At 43.5% G+C, this 21,052-nt stretch overlaps 1 protein-coding gene across 2 annotated transcripts in view; it reads right to left on the reverse strand.

Moving 5' to 3' along the window:
- Positions 1-21,052, reverse strand: part of ADAMTSL5 (ADAMTS like 5) — a 65,129-nt gene that overhangs the window by 20,891 nt on the left and 23,186 nt on the right. Inside the window, exons 4-6 of one of the 2 annotated variants that reach the window (XM_068271226.1) lie at positions 15,067-15,127; positions 8,934-9,045; positions 1,838-1,965 (exon numbers count right to left, since the gene is read on the reverse strand). In XM_068271226.1, coding sequence (XP_068127327.1) covers positions 1,838-1,965; positions 8,934-9,045; positions 15,067-15,127 — 301 coding nt within the window. The remainder of the gene's footprint in view (positions 1-1,837; positions 1,966-8,933; positions 9,046-15,066; positions 15,128-21,052) is intronic. The other variant, XM_068271227.1, reaches the window with a different exon arrangement.

The raw sequence follows: 21,052 nt of genomic DNA on the forward strand, positions 1-21,052 counted from the left end.
CTTTGCAACTTGCAGGGACAATGAGATTTGCAGTTTTCTAATGAGACCACTTCACATTAGACACAAAACAGATTTTGATTCAAAAATCAATTATACTATAATAATGTACTGCATGGCATATTGAGGGCACTGAATACTGATTTGGATCTTAATATTAGGACAAATGGCATGTCCCCAGTCCTCAGATACACTAGCAAATACTACCTTGTGGTATCACACAGCACTAGTAAGTAACCACCAAGAATAACTTCTGTTGACACTAGACAATGCCAAATTAAGAGATTCTGGGTTGAGTACTACTGTACCACTGCAAGTGTTACCTGGCCCCCACAGTTGACTTGGTAACAATTATATCATATGTTTACCCCTTAGTCTGTCGCCCTGATATCTTTTAGCGGACTAGTTATTTTATGGTTTTCCATCTATTTTCTGATATTTTCTTCTATGATAGCCAGCACAAAAGACTTTTATCTTCACTCCTTCTCTCTAGAACGCAAGCTTACTCTTGAATCATTTGAGTTCTACAGCTAGTAGAGACAGAGTCAGAACACCTCAATTGCATGCTTCCTTCTGGGTCAGTGATTCATGGAACCTCATTTATTACCATTGCAGAAATCTAATGGAATAAAATCATGATTGCACGTTTACTAATCTAATAAATCCTGTGCTTAACCTACAATAACACATTGAGAATGTACTATGCAATTCCTAGCCATCTATGTGCGTCTGCTAATGGCTGACATGATGACTGGGAATGCTGCTGGTTCTGTATGACAGCCCTGTCTAGAAAAATATTCAGAACACATGCCTGCAAGAGCAAATACATATATTCATATATAAGTATTATTAAATAATTTCATTTAAAAAAAATTATAAAAAACAAAGTGGTCCCATTAGCCTATTGTAAATATGTATTCCCCAAGCAGGTTGTGTTGCTAAGCTATTAAAGGGACACTTAAGTAAAAAAAAATGAGTTTTACTGACCTGGGGCTTCCAAAAGCCCCCTGCAGCTGTCCGGTGCCCTTGCCGTCTCCCTCCAATCCTCCTGGCCCCGCCGGCAGCCACTTCCTGTTTCGATGACAGGAGCTGACAGGCTGGGGGGCACGAGTGATTCTTCGCGTTCCTGGCCACAATAGCGCCATCTATGCTGCTATAGCATATATCATATACCATATAGCAGCGTAGAGGGTTCTAATGTGTCTGGGAACGCGAAGAATCACTCGCGTCCCCAGCCTGTCAGCTCCTGTCACCGAAACAGGAAGTGGCTGCCGCCGGGGCCAGGAGGATCGGAGGGAGATGGCGAGGGCACCGGACAGCTGCAGGGGGCTATTGGAAGCCCTAGGTGAGTAAAACTCTATTTTTTTTTGTTTGAGTTAAGTGTCCCTTTAAAGCAGAGCCCCTTTTAATGGGGGTACATGACAAAAGGGGTGGAAAATACCTCCACCACAACACCTTTCCACTTGCTATGTACCCTTGTTAAGGACAAGTTACTCTTTCCCACCTCTGTTTGCCCTGTGAAGAAGATGGGGATAATGTAATGAGGGGAACTTATGATGGACCCACTTTGGGCATTACAGTATAGAGCTGCCACACATTTATGATGTGCACGGTTCTAGGTGGGGTGCTAATATTAGCCTGTGGGCTGTATGTTGCACTGTGTGCGTGTTTCATCTCATTGAAAGCTCCATAACTGTTGCAATACTAGTTTTCTGGATCCGTGACACAGCAGATACAGTGTAAAAGTAACCTAAGTGAAAGTTTAGCAGAAAATAGACAGTTTTCAGTAAACATCATTTGCTGCTTCAGTTAGTTGTGTAAGCTGTTTTAAGGATATTACCAAGCAATTGCCTTTGATGCAGGTACCAAGAAAGCGTGGTCCACAGCTGGTTCCATCCAGTGCTCGCCCAAAGGTATAATAAAAGTTATAGCCAGTGGCAATACAGTTTAAATCACAGGCAGCTGATTCTGAAATGATGCATATAGTTGAAACTTTCTGAAATAACTTACTGAAACAGAATTGAAGTACAACTCCAGCCTAAACTATTTTGGTTTTGAATCCAGCTGAAAAAGAACCTCTGTCAGTTTGTTTCTATTGTCTCTGTCTGTTGGTGAGAGTTTCTCCCAGCTATGGTCTTTGAGACTTCTGGAGTTTTAGTTTGAGCCAGTATTACCAGGGATGGAAAGCAAAGTGACTGACCAAAGTAAAACTTGATTCTTCCTTCCATTACATCTGCAAAGACACCTAGTCTTGCCACAGGCTTAACAGCACTGAAGCTTCCATGTGTGCAGATTTGCCGATTACTGCAGGGGATTACTCCTCCAGCATTGCAATGCTTCCTAGTCTGGGCAGCCAATTATTCGCACAGGATTTCACAGATGGAAGCAACTCCCTCCTGGGCTTATAGGGCTCTTGAGGCAGGGAACACACTTGACTGTTTTCATGCGAGTTTTCTGCACAGAAAAGCTGAGAACTCATGTTAATCAATGGGCTGGTTCAGACTCAATATGTTTTTCGCATGCAGACAAATGCATGACTGTGCAGATTTTGTCAGTTTTCTCTATCAATTACATCAGCTCCTGTGTAAAAACGCGCATGTTTTTCTGCTTAGAAACACACTTGGTGTGCAGAAAAAATACGCAAAAAACATTCACGCAGAAAACTGAAAGACAAGTGTGTTCCCTGCCTAAAGGTGGCCACACACCATAAAATTTTTTAAATATCTGTTCAATTTAAGAATTGCAATCAATTTTGCTGACTGATTGTAACATTTCAAAAATATGACCAATGTACCACACACGTATGTTAAATTTTTCCCCCAATTATGATAAAAATGATTGGAAACTCTAACAAAATTGCTAGGGTGTGTATATTAATAAATTGACAATCCAACACACACCATACAATCTTTAGAAAGATTGAAGAAAAATATCTGGCAGTCCGGATCGATTAAAATCGAAGAAAACGGGAAATCCGATCGGATTTTTCAGTCGAATGAAAAAAAAGCTTTCGATTTTTTCGGGAGATACGATCATTTTTATCGAATTACTGTAAAATCGGATCATTTTATTGTATCGTGTGTGGCCACCTTAAGACATTCTTAGCTGGATTCAAACTGAGATAGGTACATATGGGTATATATTTCAGAAGCATTAAAATACAAAAAATGACTTGCGTAGCACTGATACATGTCATTGCATTTTTTTTTATGAAAGTGGAATATCTCCCCCAACATGGATAATGACAACCATGGAACCCAAAAGCAGTTGTAATCCTTTTTTAAGAATGGAAGTTTTGGGTGGCGTTCGAGTTCCATGGTTCAGTCTGCAGGTATCATAGAATGACACAGACAAAATAGAAGACATGTTTATGATAACATTTAAAGCGGAATATAACCCTGCATTTCAACTTTGCTCTAAAACATTATTTACAGCATATTATATGCAAAAAGCATTTTTTTTTTTTTTTTTACTAGACCAGCATTGGAAGGGTTAAACACAGAGGTTTAAAGTTCCGTGGAGAGATATGCAGAAGTTCAGATTGTTACATTCTATTTAGTTAAATGTATCTATTGAGAAATGTTACACACTCTTTGGCTGTCCTCCAGCTCCTTCTCAGTCAGAGGGAGTGAGTCACATTCAACACTTAGATACATTTATGTAAACAAAATGTATCTATGTCAGCTTCGGATGCGTCTGCAGAAATCTACAGGCACTTTAAAGCACTGTGTAACCCTTCCAATGCTGGTCTAGTAAAAAAAAAATGCTGGTTGCATATAATATTGTAACGATTGTGGAACTTTCTCCGTGATCAGCGCTGACACGGCGCTGACACGGCGGAAATCCTCCACAAGTGTGTAATTGCAGGCACCCAGCAAAAGGTGCTACGCACCTGTAGAGGGAAATTCCTGTCGGCAGATGGCGCTGGGGAGTGCAGAGGAACCAATCCTCAGTACCTCCAAAAATGCCAGACAGGAATTGTACGAAGCGCAGAACGCAATCGCAAGAGAGGCAATTGCGAATGAGAACGAGCAAAGGGACAGGTTGTATGTGTGTGCGCCAATCCAGTCACCACCCCACGACCGCGCACACACAATAGCAGATATGAAATAGGAACGCGATCGCGAGAGGTGTGATCGCCAGACGTGACACAAGGCAGATCAGAATAGAATACGAGGGTAGCAAAGGCACAGCAAATAATACAATGAGAAGATGCAGAAAATAACAAATGCTAGCTAACCGCGAACACCGCACTCATTCGCAACAGTGCACACGGTTATGCGCGGTCTCCACGTGATAAGCACAATAGAGACAAGCACGCCTAACTAACCATCGACAGACAAACATGAAACAGGGGACGCGACCGCTTGCTTAACGGTTACCTCACCGAGCCTCCAGCAAGCGGTCGTAGCAGACAAGATAGACACACGAAAACAGGGACAAGCGAGAGATAGGATCCACAGCACTAGCGAAAAGTGGCTAGCGCGATCCAGGAAGACAGAACAGAAGGATCCACAGCGCTAGCGAAAAGTGGCTAGTGCGATCCCAGGAGACAGAACAGAAGGATCCACAGCGCTAGCAAAAAGTAGCTAGCGCGATCCAGAGAGGCAGAACAGAAGAGATAGCTGGTAGCAGCCGCTGCACCAGCTATGCTCCAAGAACAGAGATCAGAACGACTTCCTATCGACCACCGCTGTGACAGGACAATCGCAACAGACAAACAAAACAGATAAACAATCCTAATCTGCACTAGGGAAATCTACCTAGCACAGTTTCCAGGAATTACTCTAAGCTGATCTTCAAACAGAGAGTAAGGCTGACACCCCACCAGGAGTGTTACATAGGACGAAATCCTTATGACCAGCCAAGCATTATGGGAAAGACATACTACTTATAGTACATGCCTCCAATGAATGTGGCCAGGCAATTTGCATGACAACGTATGCAAATTCCTCTGCAAGCACAAGCTGCAAAACTGACAGAAGCTCTTCTTTCCAGAGTCCTGCAGCATGCAAACCTACACAATGGTCAAAAGGCTGCCTGCCTGCACAGGCAGCTGAGCAAATCATCACAAATATACTGTAAATAATGTTTTAGAGCAAAGTTGAAATGCAGGGTTATATTCCGCTTTAATGGCTAACTGAAAAAAGTTTCATTATGCTTACTTGTAAAGCAGGTTGTGATGGACAACATTTTTCTCATAAGCTATTTTTTTTTAACTCTGTTTATGCAATACCTTCTCAGCACTCATGAAGTAAGCTAGCACAAAAGATAAGGTGACAGGTAATATCAAACTGCATCAATCAGCAGCCTTCTATTTTTGAATTCTTACAAACGCTCTTATTTGGTTGGATTGGAGAGAGAATTGAAGGTGCTCACCCTTGGCAATTTGGCGGCTGAACGGCTTGGTAAATGTGCCGTTTTACCATTTAAGTGCAATCTGAACTTTATGGCAGTTTTTTAGTAGATAGCCAACTGTAAACTGAAATTGGAAGGTACATTTTAATAACGTTAAATTGAAAAAAAAAAACATTTGTGTAGAACTAACACATGTTTATAGCAAACGTTTACTACAAGTGGATTTTCACTAAGCAAAAAACCATTCAGTAACACTGAATGAGATATATGGCACATCTGCATTAATTTATAGACATACCGTAATTAGTTGAGTCTTGAGATAAGAATGTGCCTAAAAACTAACAATTTTACCACCACCGACCCCAGGGTAGAACATCATGAGACTTTTACAGTTATACATTAAACTATACCAAAGCATTCTCACATTTTTGACAAGTTTGTCTGTGCCATTAAAACACATATAAACTATATAATACTGTACTTCAAGGAATGAAATCTGTTCCAGGACTGCACATTTATCTGGCGTAAAGCAGAAACACCTTTGTGATGAAATCACTTCTTCCCTGTCCTGTATGCTGCAAGGTTAGAGTCAGAGCAGTATATCTCAGAATAAATGTAGTTTTACTGTCACAAAACTAGTAAGCAGCACAAGGTTTACGATAACTGCTTCAATTGATGCCGATTTTCTTTTTTTAGAAATACCTTTAGTGTAACTTTACTTCATATGGCATTCGTTATGTAAGCCACATGTGAGCAATAGAAATGCTTTTGCATGCCTGCGCTGCACAAACTTTGCCAGGTGCTCCAAGTTGCTGCAAAGATAAGTTTGCTCAAATGGACAGAATCTTCTTGGGTAATATCTGATAAAACATTGGAACTTTATTTGTGAGTGTTGAAAACAATCCCGCCTTTAGAATTCTTGCTAAAATAATGATGTATGTAGTAAGATAAAGCAAGGGCCACTAAGGGGTTGAATCAACAAATTGCCCTGGTGCAAATACTGCCTGTTTTAACTCCTATTTTAAGAATTTTGCTGTGTTCACTTTATCTCCAAATTCAAAAATACGTTGTGATCAAAAATATGCATTCATTTAGCACATAATAAAGCATGTAAAATAACACTTTTTTCATAATTAGTGCATAAATGAACATTTTTTAAATTATGGGATTGTTTATCTAACGCTTACAACCGCTGTAGCTTAGGGACTAATTTAGCACCTGCATACAGCAGGCATTCTGTGATACCGCACAGAAAAGCTCTGCAATTCTTATGGAAAAAACCCTCCTGCAGCTCAGATCTCTCTCTCGCCCTCTCCCTCTCTCTCGCCCTCTCTCTCTCTCTCCCTCTCTCTCTAAAACATGCTACCTTGTAGCAAGAGGAACCATACTGCAATCTAGGCTGCTGATGCAGATGTGAAGATGGGGAAACAAACCTGCAGTCCATACAACATAATATCAAAAATGTAGCAAACTGTGTTACAGTAAGCTACACCTAAAATGGCTCTCAAAATTAATTTGCAGCATATACCATACATCCAAAAACAAGGAAGTTGGTGGTCCGGCACTACCTGTTGTTGTTAAAACCGCTTTATTTTAAATGGCTATGCATACAAAAGTTTGGCGCTTGAATAAAGTTAAAATGATGTTCCAAACCACTGTGGAGCAGCATGGAAGCGGTGGCCTGCCTAAGATGAGATTCACATGTCTCACGTCGGAGGCTTTACAGCACATGTGAAACGATAGTTAGGGGCAGCCAATGTTGCCACAGCAGCACCGCCACAGTGTTTTGGTATGTCCTTTTAACTTTATTCATGTGCAGGATTTTGGAATGCATGGCCATTTGAAATAAAGTGGTTTTAACGACAGTGCTGGACCACCAACTTTCCTGTTTTTGGATATATCTGCACTGGCTAACCATTAAGTCCTGAGCACATCTGTACTGTCAATGCCACGACAACCATCACTATCAGCTCCCCAATTATCTCCCATCCCTGCAATTGAAGTAACATCTAAACTGCAGTGCCAGCTCTTTCTTCTACATATTGAAAGCATGTACTATGATATTATGCTACATAATCATACCAATATAGTATATAGCATAAACAATAGGACAAACATGTGTACAGTAATACATCTGCCTACATAGATATCATCCCAAAGCCGCTGTTCCTCACTAGGTCAAATACTACTTCAGGATCTGGAAAAGAGAAAGCAGGTTACTATGAAAAAAAGGCATTTAAAACTCAAATATGAATGTAGCCCTATCTAAAGAACCTGTACCATTCTGTGTCCCTTTCTATGAAAATATCTACAACTAGCGTATCCTTCCTCCTCTGAGTAATATGTGTGTTTATTTGCAAATAGGTACAGGGCCATTGTAGTGTACACCCACACAGGCATTTGATCTTATTTTCAGCATGATGCATTTATCAGGCATTTTTGCAATATCGTGTGGGTGTACTACCTTGTCCCCTTTAGTTATTAGTCTAGATAAAATCTGCTACATTGAAGTCATAATGATCATCAAATATTTATAACTTGAGGGCACTAGCTTAGAGCAGAGTGCGGAAAGGCTTGGGCACTCTGTCAGGTTTTATTGCTCTTCTCACCAGTACGAAGTAAGTTAAATATTCTTTACTGGAGAAAGAGAGCTGTCAATTTTTTTTTCTCTTAGTGGAGTGAAAAAGGTAATATCTTCTGACACTGTGAACTTCCACTGAGAAGATTCCGGTCACTTCCTGTCCTAGTGGCAAGTGTCACCATGAACAAGAGTTACAGATTACCCAGCAAGCTCATGGTGAACCAAAACTCCTAGAAGTGTACAAGAGAGTAGACTCACACAACAGAAATGCATGCACAGTGGTGCTAATTTATCAAACCAAAGCATTTCAAATTGCACTCCCACAGCTTAGTATAGGGTGACAAATTTGGTCACCAAGCAGGATTGCGGCCTGAGCCTATTGCGGATTTTACCGAGACTGAAAGTGGCACAACGGAGAGGACCGGGAGGACAGCAAGGGACCTGAAGGACTACAAGGGGCTAGAAGAAGCCCCAGATCAGTTAAACTACAATCCCAAGTCCTTTATGCCAGCCTCCTCTGCCATCACCACTGGGTCCAGGACTGATGATGCCTTAGCATCATGAGGTTATGATTCGGTGCTGACTTGTCCATATCAAAATGAAATATGATACCTCCACCAGCAACCTACCAGCAGCATTATGATAAGATATCTTGCAAAATACAGTTTGTATTGTTTTAACTATAGTAGTATATAGTTTAACTATGGTAGCATTGCTTATCTGAAAACTGGTTGAATACTTTTTTCTTTTCCTCTTAAATCATTTAAAAAATAAAACAATTCATGAAAAAAACACCACTCAAAAAAAAGTTAAAATGATCTCTAAAAAAACAATATACTGTGCATGTATATTTTACTGAAAAGAAATTCAGGCATTTTATAGATTGTTTAGGCATTCTGTAGCATGCCTAAATCAGGTCAGGTAGAATACATACTTCCAATACCGATACAGATTAATGGATATTATACTTATTAACTCGATAATTTTGAATAATTACCTCCATAAAATGGCACCCAATTGTATGTCTGTTCTGGCGAACCTGGAATCGGTAAGTTGTTGTAGAGAGAACATTGCATATTTCTGAAGGGCACAGCATCTACTGGACACAGCTGTAAAATCATACGTTACCAAAAAGAAAAAACAAGAAAATTATTTACTCACTGATTGCATTTATATTAAAGTTATTTTTTTTGGTGAAAATCAGTTAAAGGACAACTGACATGAGAGTCATATGGAGGCTTCCATAAAATGATTTGCATGTATATGAAGCGGGGTAATACACACAGCATTGCAAGTGAAGCAGCGAGATTGGGAAGTGGTGCTGGGCAGGTTCTTTCAGGCAAGCATTTCCTGGGATGAGGCATGTTTGGCAAGTGGTGCCGGAGCAAGTTTTACGATAGCAGCAGGCGTACTGGCAGAAATATTTGGCTAGCAGAGTGAGTGCTCAATTAAGTATTAATTAATTAAGTATTAAAAGCATCTAGGAAGTTTATTAATTTAACCCCAGTGTGACAAACACATCACCTGCTATGCTAACGATGCAATACCAGCATTTTCTGTGGCCTTGTTTAAATGCAGTAAAATATGTACTGAGGGCTCAGTCTTCCTTCTGTATATGTACATTTAAAGACTATGGCCCATATGCAATTAACTTTTTCTCCTAAGTTTTCTCCTAGGAGATAATTTTAATCTTCTCTTTAAAATATCTTTCAAGCACTTTGCTATTCAAAAAAAGTATCAAAAAGTAGGCGAAAAAGTACTCTCATTATTTTGAGTACCGGTACTTTCTTGCTGGCTGGTAGTTTAAAGGACAGATTGACGAGTAGAGATGGCCCGAACCTCCGAATTTCGGTTTGCGAACCTTCGGAAACATTCGCGAGCATGCAAACTTCGGCGAACCGCAATAGACTTCAATGGGGAGGTGAACTTTGAAAACTAGAAACATTTATGCTGGCCACAAAAGTGATGGAAAAGATGTTTCAAGGGGTCTAACATCTGAGTTTTGGATGGAGGAGTGGGATAGACGCCAAAAGTCCCGGGGGAAAATCTGGATTTGACGCAAAGCAGCGTTTTAAGGGCAAAAATCACATTGCATGCTAAATTGGAGGCCTAAAGTGCTTTAAAACATCTTGCATGTGTATACATTAGGGAGTGTAATTAGAGTACTGCTTCACACTGACAGACCAAACTCACTGTGTAACGCACCACAAACAGCTGATTGTGTTGTGACGGCCATGCTGGACTGGTGCGCACCATGGCGAGAGTGCAGGCGATATCGGTTTTCAAGCCCATATGGTCGCCAGGCTGAGGTAGTTCAATGACAGAACATCAGTGAAGCATAGTTGCCAGCTTATTCTGCAAGTGCTGCATCTTTTCTGCCTTCTGGTGATTTGGAAACATCTCCACCACTTTGTACCTATACCGAGGGTCTAGTAGCGTGGCCACCCAGTACAGCTCATTCCCCTTGAGTTTTTTTATACGGGGGCCCCTCAGCAGGCTGGACAGCATGAAAGACGCCATCTGCACAAAGTTGGATGCAGAGGTACTATCCATCTCCTCTTGCTCTTCTTCAGTGATGTCAGCTAAGTTCTCCTCCTCCCCCCCAGCCACGAACAATACCATGGGAAAGTTGAGCAGCACAAGCCCCCTGCGACACCTACTGCGGTTGTTCTTCCGCCGCCGCCTCCTCCTCCAGAGAAACACCTTTCTCATTATCCGAGTCTGAATCCTCTTCCCCACATGACTCTTCCTCCTCCTCCCCCCTCTGTGCTGCCGCAGGTGTTGAGGAATCATCTGCTTCTGCTGAGAATTGATCCCACAACTCTTCCTCCTGTTCCTATTCACACTCCTCCACTTCTTGGGATCAAGTCGCTGATGGCGCCTTCACTGCGACTCACCAGGTTTGTCACCTCCTCAAACGGCCGAATGAGCCTGCAGGCATTTCGCATCAGTGTCAAATATTTCGGCCAGAACATCCCAATCTCCCCAGACTGTGTCCTTTGACTGTAGTTGTAGAGATACTGTTTGATGGCTTTCTCCTGTTGACTGTTGTAGCAGGCAGTCAAACATCAGGAGGGTCGAATTCCAGCAAGTCGGGCTATCGCAAATCAAGCGCCTCACCGGCAAGTTGTTTCTCAGCTGAATATCGGCAAAGCGTGCCATGGCCATGTAAGACCGCCTGAAATGCCCACACACCTTCCTGGACTGCTTTAGGACGTCCTGTAAGCCTGGGTACTTAGACACAAATCTCTAAATTACAAGATTGAGCACATATGCCATGCAGGGTACGTGTCAACTTTTCCAAATTCAAAGCCAAAATGAGATTGCTGCCGTTGTCACACCACGTTGCCGATCTCCAGTTGGTGCGGTGTCAGCCACTGATCCACCTGTTTGTTCAGAGCAACCAGTAGAGCTGCTCCAGTGTGACTCTCCGTTTTGAGGCAAGACATGTCTAAGATGGGGTGAAACCGTCGTACCTGGCATGCAGCATAGGCCCTCAGGAGCTAGGGCTGTGTAGCTGGAGAGGAGATCGCAGCACCAGAAGAGTTGAACTGCCCCTCAGCCAAGGAGGAGGAGGACGACAGCGAAGAGGATGTAGCAGGAGGAGAGGAGGTGGCAGCAGGCATGCCTGCAAGCCGTGGAGGTGTCACTAGGTCCGCTGCACAGTCACGTACTCCCTACTTGCCAGCAGTCACCAGGTTGACCCAATGGGCCGTGTAAGTAATGTACCTGCCCTGACCGTGCTTGGCAGACCAGGCATCCGTGGTCAGATGGACCCTCGACCCAACGCTGTGTGCCAGAGATGACACTACTTGCCTCTCAACTTCATGGTAGAGTTTGGGTATCACCTTTTTGGAGAAATAATTGCGAATTGGTATCTTCCACTGCAGTGTCCCGATGGCCACAAATTTTCGGAAATCCTCAGAGTCCACCAGCTAGTATGGTAACAGCTGGTGGGATAACAGTTCCCCCAAGCCAGCTGTGAGACGCCGGGCAAGGGGGTGACTGGCAGACATTGGCTTCTTCCGCTCAAAGATTTCCCTCATGGATACCTGGCTGCTGCTGTGGGCAGAGGAGCAGGAACCGCTCAAGGTGAGAGGCGGAGTGGAGGAGGGAGGCTGTGATTGTGAAGGTGCAAGGGAGAAAGCGGCTGAAGATGATGCACCTGAAGGAGGAAGAGGAGAAGGAGGGTGGCTTTGCTTTTGTGTGCTGCTTTTCCTCAGGTGGTCTTCCCATTGCAGTTTGTGCCTTTTCTGCATGTGCCTTCGTAAGGCAGTTGTCCCTACGTGGGTGTTGACCTTTCCACGGCTCAATGTTTTGTGGCAGAGAGTACAGATGGCAGTGCTCTGATCTTTGGCATACACACTAAAAAATGTCCACACCGCTGAGCCACCCTGGGGTGTGGGCACTATGGTGGCGTAAGCAGCTGACATTGAAGGGCATGTTGGCTGGCTGTCCATAGGTGGTGATACATGGCATCGGACACTGCCACCAGCTGTTTCTGATGATGAGCTCCCCCTGCTTCTTTCAGCAACTCGTCTCCTCCTACTCATCTCTGACTCCCTCTCTGAACTGTCCTTGGCATCCATGGCAGTATCATCATCATAATCATCGTCTAAAGCTTTGCTTGTATCAGACACCTCCAAAACTGCACCAACAACAGGTACTTCATCCTCCTCCTCCTCACACCTTACGTCCATAGTGTCGCCTAACTCAGACATATGAGGTGGTGTAACTTGCTTAGCACCTTCATCTTGTTGTAACAATAATGGCTGTGAATCAGTGATTTCCCCACAAAATAACTCCTGCGAAGTGTCAAATGTAGCGGATGTGGTACTTGGAGTAGCGCTGGTGGATGCGGAAGATGAGGTGTTCTGTGTTAAATAGTCAACCACGTCCTGACAATCTTGGGAGTTGATGGGACGGGCCTTCTTCTGAGCACTGTACTTTGTGCCAAGGCCGCACGAAATCACGTCAGCACGACCTCGAACAGACCTGCCGGGTGGCCTGCCTCTGGGTCTGCCTCTGCCTGTTGTTTTGTCCATATCGAGGGGGATGAAGTGAAAGGTATGCACTGACTTGACTAATACAATGTGCAGTCACACAGGTGCAGGGAAAAGTAGCAGTGACTGGTATTACAATACAATGTGCAGCTGTCACACAGGTGCAGTGAACAGGTATGCACAGACTGGTATACTAAACATCGTGTGGTCACACAGGTGCAGTGAACAGTTAGCAGTGACTGGTATTACAATACAATGGGCAGCAGTCACACAGGTGCAGTTAACAGGTATGCACGGACTGGTATACTAAACAGCGTGTGGTCACACAGGTGCAGTGAACAGGTAGCAGTGACTGGTATTACAATACAATGTGCAGCTGTCACACAGGTTCAGTTAACAGGTAGGCACAGACTGGTATACTAAACAGCATGCGGTCACACAGGTGCAGTGAACCGGTAGCAATGTCTGGTATTACAATACAATGTGCAGCTGTCACACAGGTGCAGTTAATAGGTATGCACAGACTGGAATACTAAACAGCGTGTGGTCACACAGGTGCAGTGAACAGGTATGCAGGGACTGGTATTACAAATGTGCAGCTGTCACACACAGGTACCGTGAACGGGTGCAATGACTGGTGGTATATTAGACTGCTTGCGCTCACGTAGGTAGGTAGGTGCACTGAACAATGAACAGGTGCAGTGAATGGAATTACAAATGTGCACCTGTCACACACAGGTACCGTGAACAGTTGCAATGACTGGTGGTATTAACAATGCGTGCGCTCACGTAGGTATAGATAGGTAGGTTGGTGCACTGAACAGTGAACAGGTGCAGTGATTGAGATTACAAATGTGCAGCTGCCTCTCACACACACGGGTAGTCACTGAATGTGCTGGGCCTGGCAGTGGCACAGTAGGAATTACCAAGGCTGTCTATGCAACACAAGTGTTTGTGACACACACACACACACACACACACACACACACACACACACACACACACACACACACACACACACACACACTAGACCACAAGAACAAAATTATCTCTCAAAAGAGCTGTTGAGGCTACTGCAGGCACACGAGTGAGTCCAATGCCTGACGCTGCCTGCCTTTTATAAGGGGGGGGGGGGGGGGGTGATGCTCCAGGAGGGAGTGTAGCCTGATTGGCTTCAATGTGCCTGCTGACTGTGATGTAGAGGGTCAAAGTTGACCCTAATAATGCACTATGGGGGCGAGTCGAACTTCGGGAAAAGTTTGCGGTTCTCCGCAATCGCGAACCCCGGAAGTTCGCCAGTTCCTGTTTGCCAGCGAACCGTTTGGGCCATCTCTATTGACGAGGTGTGAAATATCACCTAGGAGAAAACTCAGGAGAAAAAGTTAATTGTATGGGGGAAAACCCAGGATTTTCAAGGGGGGATTCCTGAAAGGTCTCCCTGAGCCACACACAATACAGTATAATAATATGGTAGGACATCATGCTGGGTACATAATGCAATTTCCCGTCTGACTGACAGAATCTGACAATTATTTCTGACATGTCCGATCTGCTCCCGATCGACAACGGGATCAATAAGCAGTAGTTTGGGTACAGATAATAATGAGGACAGCTGACAATGCTAATGAAGGGGAAAGTGAAGCATTCACACAGCAGGGGCACAGGGTTGTGCTCATACCTGACTCTGTGCTTTGTCAAGTTCCCCAGAGCTGCTTCATGCTCTGCCCAAATGCTGCTGCTACATCCATAGTCAACTGTACCTGGGAAAGAAAGGGGTCGGGACAGCACAAAGTGCAGGATGCAGCATGGTGCTGTAAGCTGACATTCTGGTGTCTCAACTTGTGCCTGTCCCCAGTCACTGCGCTGGCCCACGATCTGAGGGGGGATTCTGGGCTGTTGCAATCATCCCCTGAACTTGCCTATGTTGTATATGGACCTATATGTAGCTGTAAAAAAATCTCAGTAATAGGTTGTCTTGGTACTAAATAAGGTGAACAGAACCGTCAATGTAGTCTGAAGTATGTTAGGTGTATTCCTGTAATGACATAGATTGTATAGGTGTGCATGTTGGGGGTATTGCTATGTGTGACAGATCTAGCTCTGCCACACCTGGTGCAATAGACTTACCTTGGACTGACAAGATTTGTATTGGCGTGGCTCTCCTACGCATGTGTTCTCTCCAGTGGCCCTTTAAAATGTGAAGGCAACCCAATAAATGAGTACTAGAATCCCGTTAGCTATAAACATTTGCACAAATGGGAGTTAGTAGTGAAAAAAAACATAATTAATAAAATTGCTTATTTTTTTACAACATTCATTTATAGATATTTAGTCAGTGTTTGTCCATTCTAAAACCTCTCCCCTACCTAATTTACATTCTGAAATTTATCACTGGTGGTGACATATTTAGTTCTGCCAGGTGATCTTTACGGAATGTTCATTACTGAGAGTTCTAACTTCTATGCACAAAGGGAGATATTGCTTGCTAGGCAGTTGGGAAAAGTCATTATTTCCCACAAAGCTAGAGGTTCACAGACAGCAAACTGTCAGGACCTTGGTCATGACATCACACTGTGGGAGGGTTTTCACCACAATATCAGCCACACAGACCCCCCCCCCCCCCTGATGATCAATTTGAGAGAAGGTAACGATATCTCGAGGGAAGGGGGGGGGAGGTGTCAACTACTGATAGGAATGAAGTTCAATCTTTGTTTAAAGTTGCTCTTTAAGCTTCTTTCACATTGCACCCACTGTGGTACCTTTGTTGTTTAGCTGAAACCAGATATCAATGGTAATTGTAAAACCTCTCTGTTCATTTGAATGGACCTGATCACATGTGTCCATTACGTCATCTGCTATGCTAATATATAGCAGAGTGCCATCATCAACACCGCAGAATACGTTTCCATTCAGCAAATAAATGACATACCTTTGCTGTGGCAAGGGACATATTGTGTAGACAAACATACGTTGCTCTGAGGGTATGCCTCAGCAATTTGTTTATACAGTATGTGAAAGGAGGCTAAATGTATATCTCTACTTAAAGGACCACGATCGCGAAAAAAGTAGGCAGTTAAAATCGGACAGAACCGACAGGTTTTGGGCCAGTCCATTTCCTCATGGGGGATTCTCAGGGTTTTCTTTGTTTTCAACAGCACTTCCTGAATGGCAGTTGCTAAGTCTAACTGACAAAATAGTGTGCAAGTGAGTAGAGAGGCCGGCTGGTATCTTACTATTTTGGCAGTTAAACTGCTGTTCAGGAAATGCTGTTGAAAACAAAGAAAACCCTGAGAATCCCCCATGAGGAAATGGACTGGACAAAAACCTGTCGGTTCTGTCTGATTTTAACTGCTTAGTTTTTTCGCGATAGTGGTCCTTTAAGCTTTGCTGTGAAGGCTTGACACTGACCTACAGGATCAGTACAGCAGCCTTTACCTTTGAGCATTTTCACCTTAATTTACCCTTTGGAGACCTCAGGGCCTGTTCTCACTATGACGAATAGCGGGCGATTCCCGCTAATTGCCAAAGCGCTAGCACCTTTTAAAGCATTAGTGCTATTCTAACCCTATGATTACGATCGTGGGCTATTAAAGCCAATCACAAAACGTGCTACCTGCAGCATTTTGCTGCGATTCTGGAGCAATCCCAGTACAGTGCTTAATAAAGCGCTGATCACGATCGCTCTGAATCGCAGAAGTGTACAGTGATTTTACCACGCTAATCGCAGTAAAATCACTTGCGCAAAACGGTAGCGCTTGTTTTGTGCTTTTAAGTGTGAATGGGCCCTGAGAAAATCCTGAACACCCACTAAGGAGAAGTGAAGCCACATATTGGGGCCCAAATGTGTGAATTCTGGAGTAAATGCAACATTACTGGACTTCTGGGTAAATAAAAGCAACCAGTGAATGGTTCAATTTACCAGACAAAAAAGACAACAAAAAAAAGACAAAAACATAAAGTCAATCAGGGACTAATTAGGCTGGATCACTTGCATCAGCAATTTCTTGCGCGTTTTCGTTCTGCGTTTGCGATTGCATTTTCAGCCAACGATACACAATTTTTTGGATTGCAACACAATGTATTTCATCCCAGCATAAATCACGAATGTAAAACACCAACCAACACAAATGACATGTGATACCTGAGCAATGGCCAGTGTAGAAGTGCTTGTTTTGCTATGTGCGGCGAAACGTGCGCAATTGTAATGTGTGCTTCCTGCCTTAGAACTTTAGGGGGGAAATAGTGAGAAGATGAATCTCATGGCAAAAGTTTCATGCATTCAGTACTATATTTCTTACATACTTCCAATTCCGCAAGGCTTAATCCATATGCACAGCTGAGGTTGCGTTTAGATCATCTAATGCAGGGCTTTTCAACCTTTCACTAATTATACCACTTTTATTGCCTGAAAGTTTTCAAGTACCACTAGTGTGCCTGCACAGTAGATTGGACGCAATCGGGCTTGGCTGTTTCTGCTGGAGCCTGAACGGAGAGCAGCATAGCGCATGCGCACACACCGACAAGGAGAACTTTGGGGCTCCCAGCGCTGGATCCCCTCTACTGAGGAGGAAGGGGAAAACCTCTTTAGGATACAAAGGCCTCCCCTACCCTGAGCAGGGGCGTAACAATAGACCCTGCAAAGGATGCAGCTGCAGGGGTGCCCAGAAGCTGCAGGGGGCCCTGTGGGGGGGGGGTGGAGTTTCTTTTCCCTGTCCTTAGAGACTGACAACTAAGGGTATGAAGAAAAAAAATTTCTGCTCTCTACACATTTTTTCTAATGACTGCATCTGCTCAGCCACTGAGCCGTACAAAGTTTTGCAGACACAGATTTGCAGACAGTCCCTATTCAGTGTTCAGTAGGGTCAAGGGGGCCCCCATCCAAAGTTTTGCAGGGGGGCCCAATGAGTTCTAGTTACGCCACTGACCCCGAGGTAAGTAACCACCGGGGGACTTTTTTCTTACAGGTACACTTTAAGAAAAAAGGGCATATGGGATAATAGAAAGAAAAAGGCGGAGGGGCGCTCCGTAGTGTGTTACCCTTTAATAAATAAAAACAATGCGCTTACAAAATTGCACTTACTAGATACAAATTGTAGCAGGCGTATAACATAGGCTGAACAGCCGTATCATCAGCAACCAAACCGGAGACCCTGGGAACAGCTATGGCCAGTAACCGTCCTGATCCTGTGGATGTTATGGATCTGTGGTGTCCGACGTGGTGCTGCTCGTGTGCTGGATGGCGTCACGACGCGTTTCGGCGTATCCACGCCTTCGTCAGGTGAACCATCCAGCACGCACACGACGTTTAAATAGTAACAATAATAATGAATCCCCAGTCCCGACCCGCAGGAAATAGGTGGGCGTGGCTGGGGGTGGGAAGAGGAAGTGTGGAGGGCTGTATCTACACTTGTAAACAACCCTATCTGTAATGTTATAAAAAAGGAGGATTCCAATATAATAAAATAAAATAAAATCCAATGAAAACTGAATAGTTCATCTCATAGGTCCTTCAGTGTCAGGTGAAGCCTGACAAATAGGTAGAATTAATGATACTGATATTTACGGCATCTCTGAATCCCCATGGACTGCATGCAGGGTCGCTGTGGGTTACCTGAGCTCTGTTGTGCGCAAGGTCCAATCAACTGCGCTGGATGATCGGCGCTGTGAGGCGGAAGTGTTTCCGCGTTGTGGTGTCCTGGGGGACCATAGGGCGCCGGCATGCTCTGTTGCGGAAATGACGTAGCGTCAGAGACGCTCCATAGTAACCAGGGAGACGCCAATGCGTCTCACTGGTGTCATTCCGAAAGAGTACGTGGCTAGCCGGGGGTGGGGAACGGAGGATTGGTTACTCCCCCTCCCCAGTGAAATGACATACGGCGCTGTGATATATCAGCCTGGCCACATACAAATCATCATATATGCGCAAATACAAATTTCATCATATACAAACTTACACAGCTTCAGCAATAGTGCAACATTAACAGGGTGACCCATTGATAATGTTTCAAATGTCGCTATTAGTAGATAGAATTATGAATATAGAAAATGCATATACATAAAAAGAATATGATTCAATGAAACCTATATATAAAAAATATATATATTAATAAAAAGAAAATAATAATTTTTAAAAATAAAAAGAAGAAGTACCCGACCATGCCGTATACAAATACACATAAAAACAAATGTCCATGGGGTATAAAGCATATGTAGTCCACAAGATATATAGAACAGAGTTGACAGCACCTAGGGGTACAATACCCCGGTCCGCCTTAATGGTGCTGTGTGAAGGAGAAGGGGGGAGGGGGGGGTTTGGGGGGGGAAACAACAAAAGGAAAACAATACCGTAAGGATTGGTATAATATGACGAATTGGGAGTAAAACTGTATTCTAAATAAAACTGGCTGTTTCTACTTCCTCGTTCAGACCGATAGGTGCTAGTGTGGCCAGCTTAAATATCCAGTACGCTTCTCTCTCGCAAAGTCTTCTATATCTAAGGCCTGAAGGCAAGTCCGCAGCTATCGCTTCCAGGCCCATCACTGTCAGCCCCTGGGTATTTTGGTTATGAACCTCTGAAAAGTGTCTAGGGACACTATGATTGCTAGCTCCATCTTCTATCCCACGTCTATGCTCCCCGAATCTTTCTCGAAGGGGGCGTGTTGTCCTACCTACATAAAACTTACAACAACTACAGGCCAGCAGATAAATCACATATGGTGTCCCACAGTTGATGAATTGTTTTATCTGTATGTTTACTTTAGCAGTCTGTAAGTGTTGCACCCGATGTCTCATGAATTTACAACACTTGCACCTCGATTTCCCACATTGAAAATTGCCCACTATATTCGAAACAGCTCCTTGTGGTGGATCGCAGTTTTTACCTATGTTACTTTTAGCCACCTTGTTTTTTATGGACTTTGCTTTGCGGAATATGGTTCTTGATGTGGTTGGTAGATCTTGATTAAGTAGGGGATCACGCAACAATAATGGCCAGTTGGATTTAATTATGGCATCAATTTTGTTAGCCTCAGTGTTGTAAGTGGTAATGAAAAGAGGACCCTTTTTGTTCGTGTTATGCTTCTCCTCTATTTCTTTCGATCTTTTCAATGCTTCTCTGTTTTCAAATTCCTTCCTTGCCTGATCGATCTTTCTTAAGTTATGACCCTTATCAATGAATTTTTTGGTCAAATATTTGGCCTGTTCTTGATAATCTTTATCATTGGTGCAGTTTCGTCTTATACGGCAGAATTGGCTTCTTGGCACATTGTTAATCCATCTTGGGTGATGACAGCTGTCCTTATGTAAAAAGGAATTCCCTGCAGTCGGCTTAAAATGTGTGCACGAGAAGATATGGCCATCTCCATCATGTTCTAGTTCTAGATCTAGGAAAATGATCTTCTGTTTGTTCTTCACAGATGTAAATGATAGGCCGTATGGGTTATTGTTGCAGTATTCATGGAACTGGTCAAACTTCTCTGTAGGACCCTCCCATACTATTAATATATCATCTATATACCTCATATAGAGGGCGAGGTTTGCTCCAAATGGGTTGTTGTTCCAAATGTAATATTCTTCCCAGAACGCCATAAATAAATTGGCAAAACTGGGAGCAAACCCCGCCCCCATGGATGTCCCACATGTTTGTAAAAAGAATTCTCCAGCGAACGTAAAATAATTATGTGAAAGTGAGAACTCTAAAAGATCAAGTAGGAACTGGGCTTGGGCGGGATGGAAAGTTCCGTCTGTAGTTAGAAAATAATTGACTGCATCCATTCCTTGGTTGTGAGGAATACTAGTGTACAATGAACATACATCTAGTGAAGCCCACATGTAGTTGCTCTTCCATTGGAAATTCTTCAGAGCGTCTAATACGGAGCTAGAATCTCGGGTATACGCCTTGGTGGAAGTCACAATTGGCTGTAAGAAATGGTCTATATACTCTGAGATGGGGGCCAGGAGGCCCTCCATCCCGGCTACAATAGGTCGTCCAGGTGGATGTTCTTGATTTTTATGAATTTTAGGGATGTGGTAGAAATACGGGATGAGAGGATGTTCACTGAGGAGGAAACGTGATTCATCTTTTGTGATTATTCCCTTCCCCAACGCTTGCTGA

Source organism: Hyperolius riggenbachi, chromosome 1 (genome assembly GCF_040937935.1).
Source record: "Hyperolius riggenbachi isolate aHypRig1 chromosome 1, aHypRig1.pri, whole genome shotgun sequence".
Taxonomy (NCBI): Eukaryota; Metazoa; Chordata; class Amphibia; order Anura; family Hyperoliidae; genus Hyperolius; species Hyperolius riggenbachi.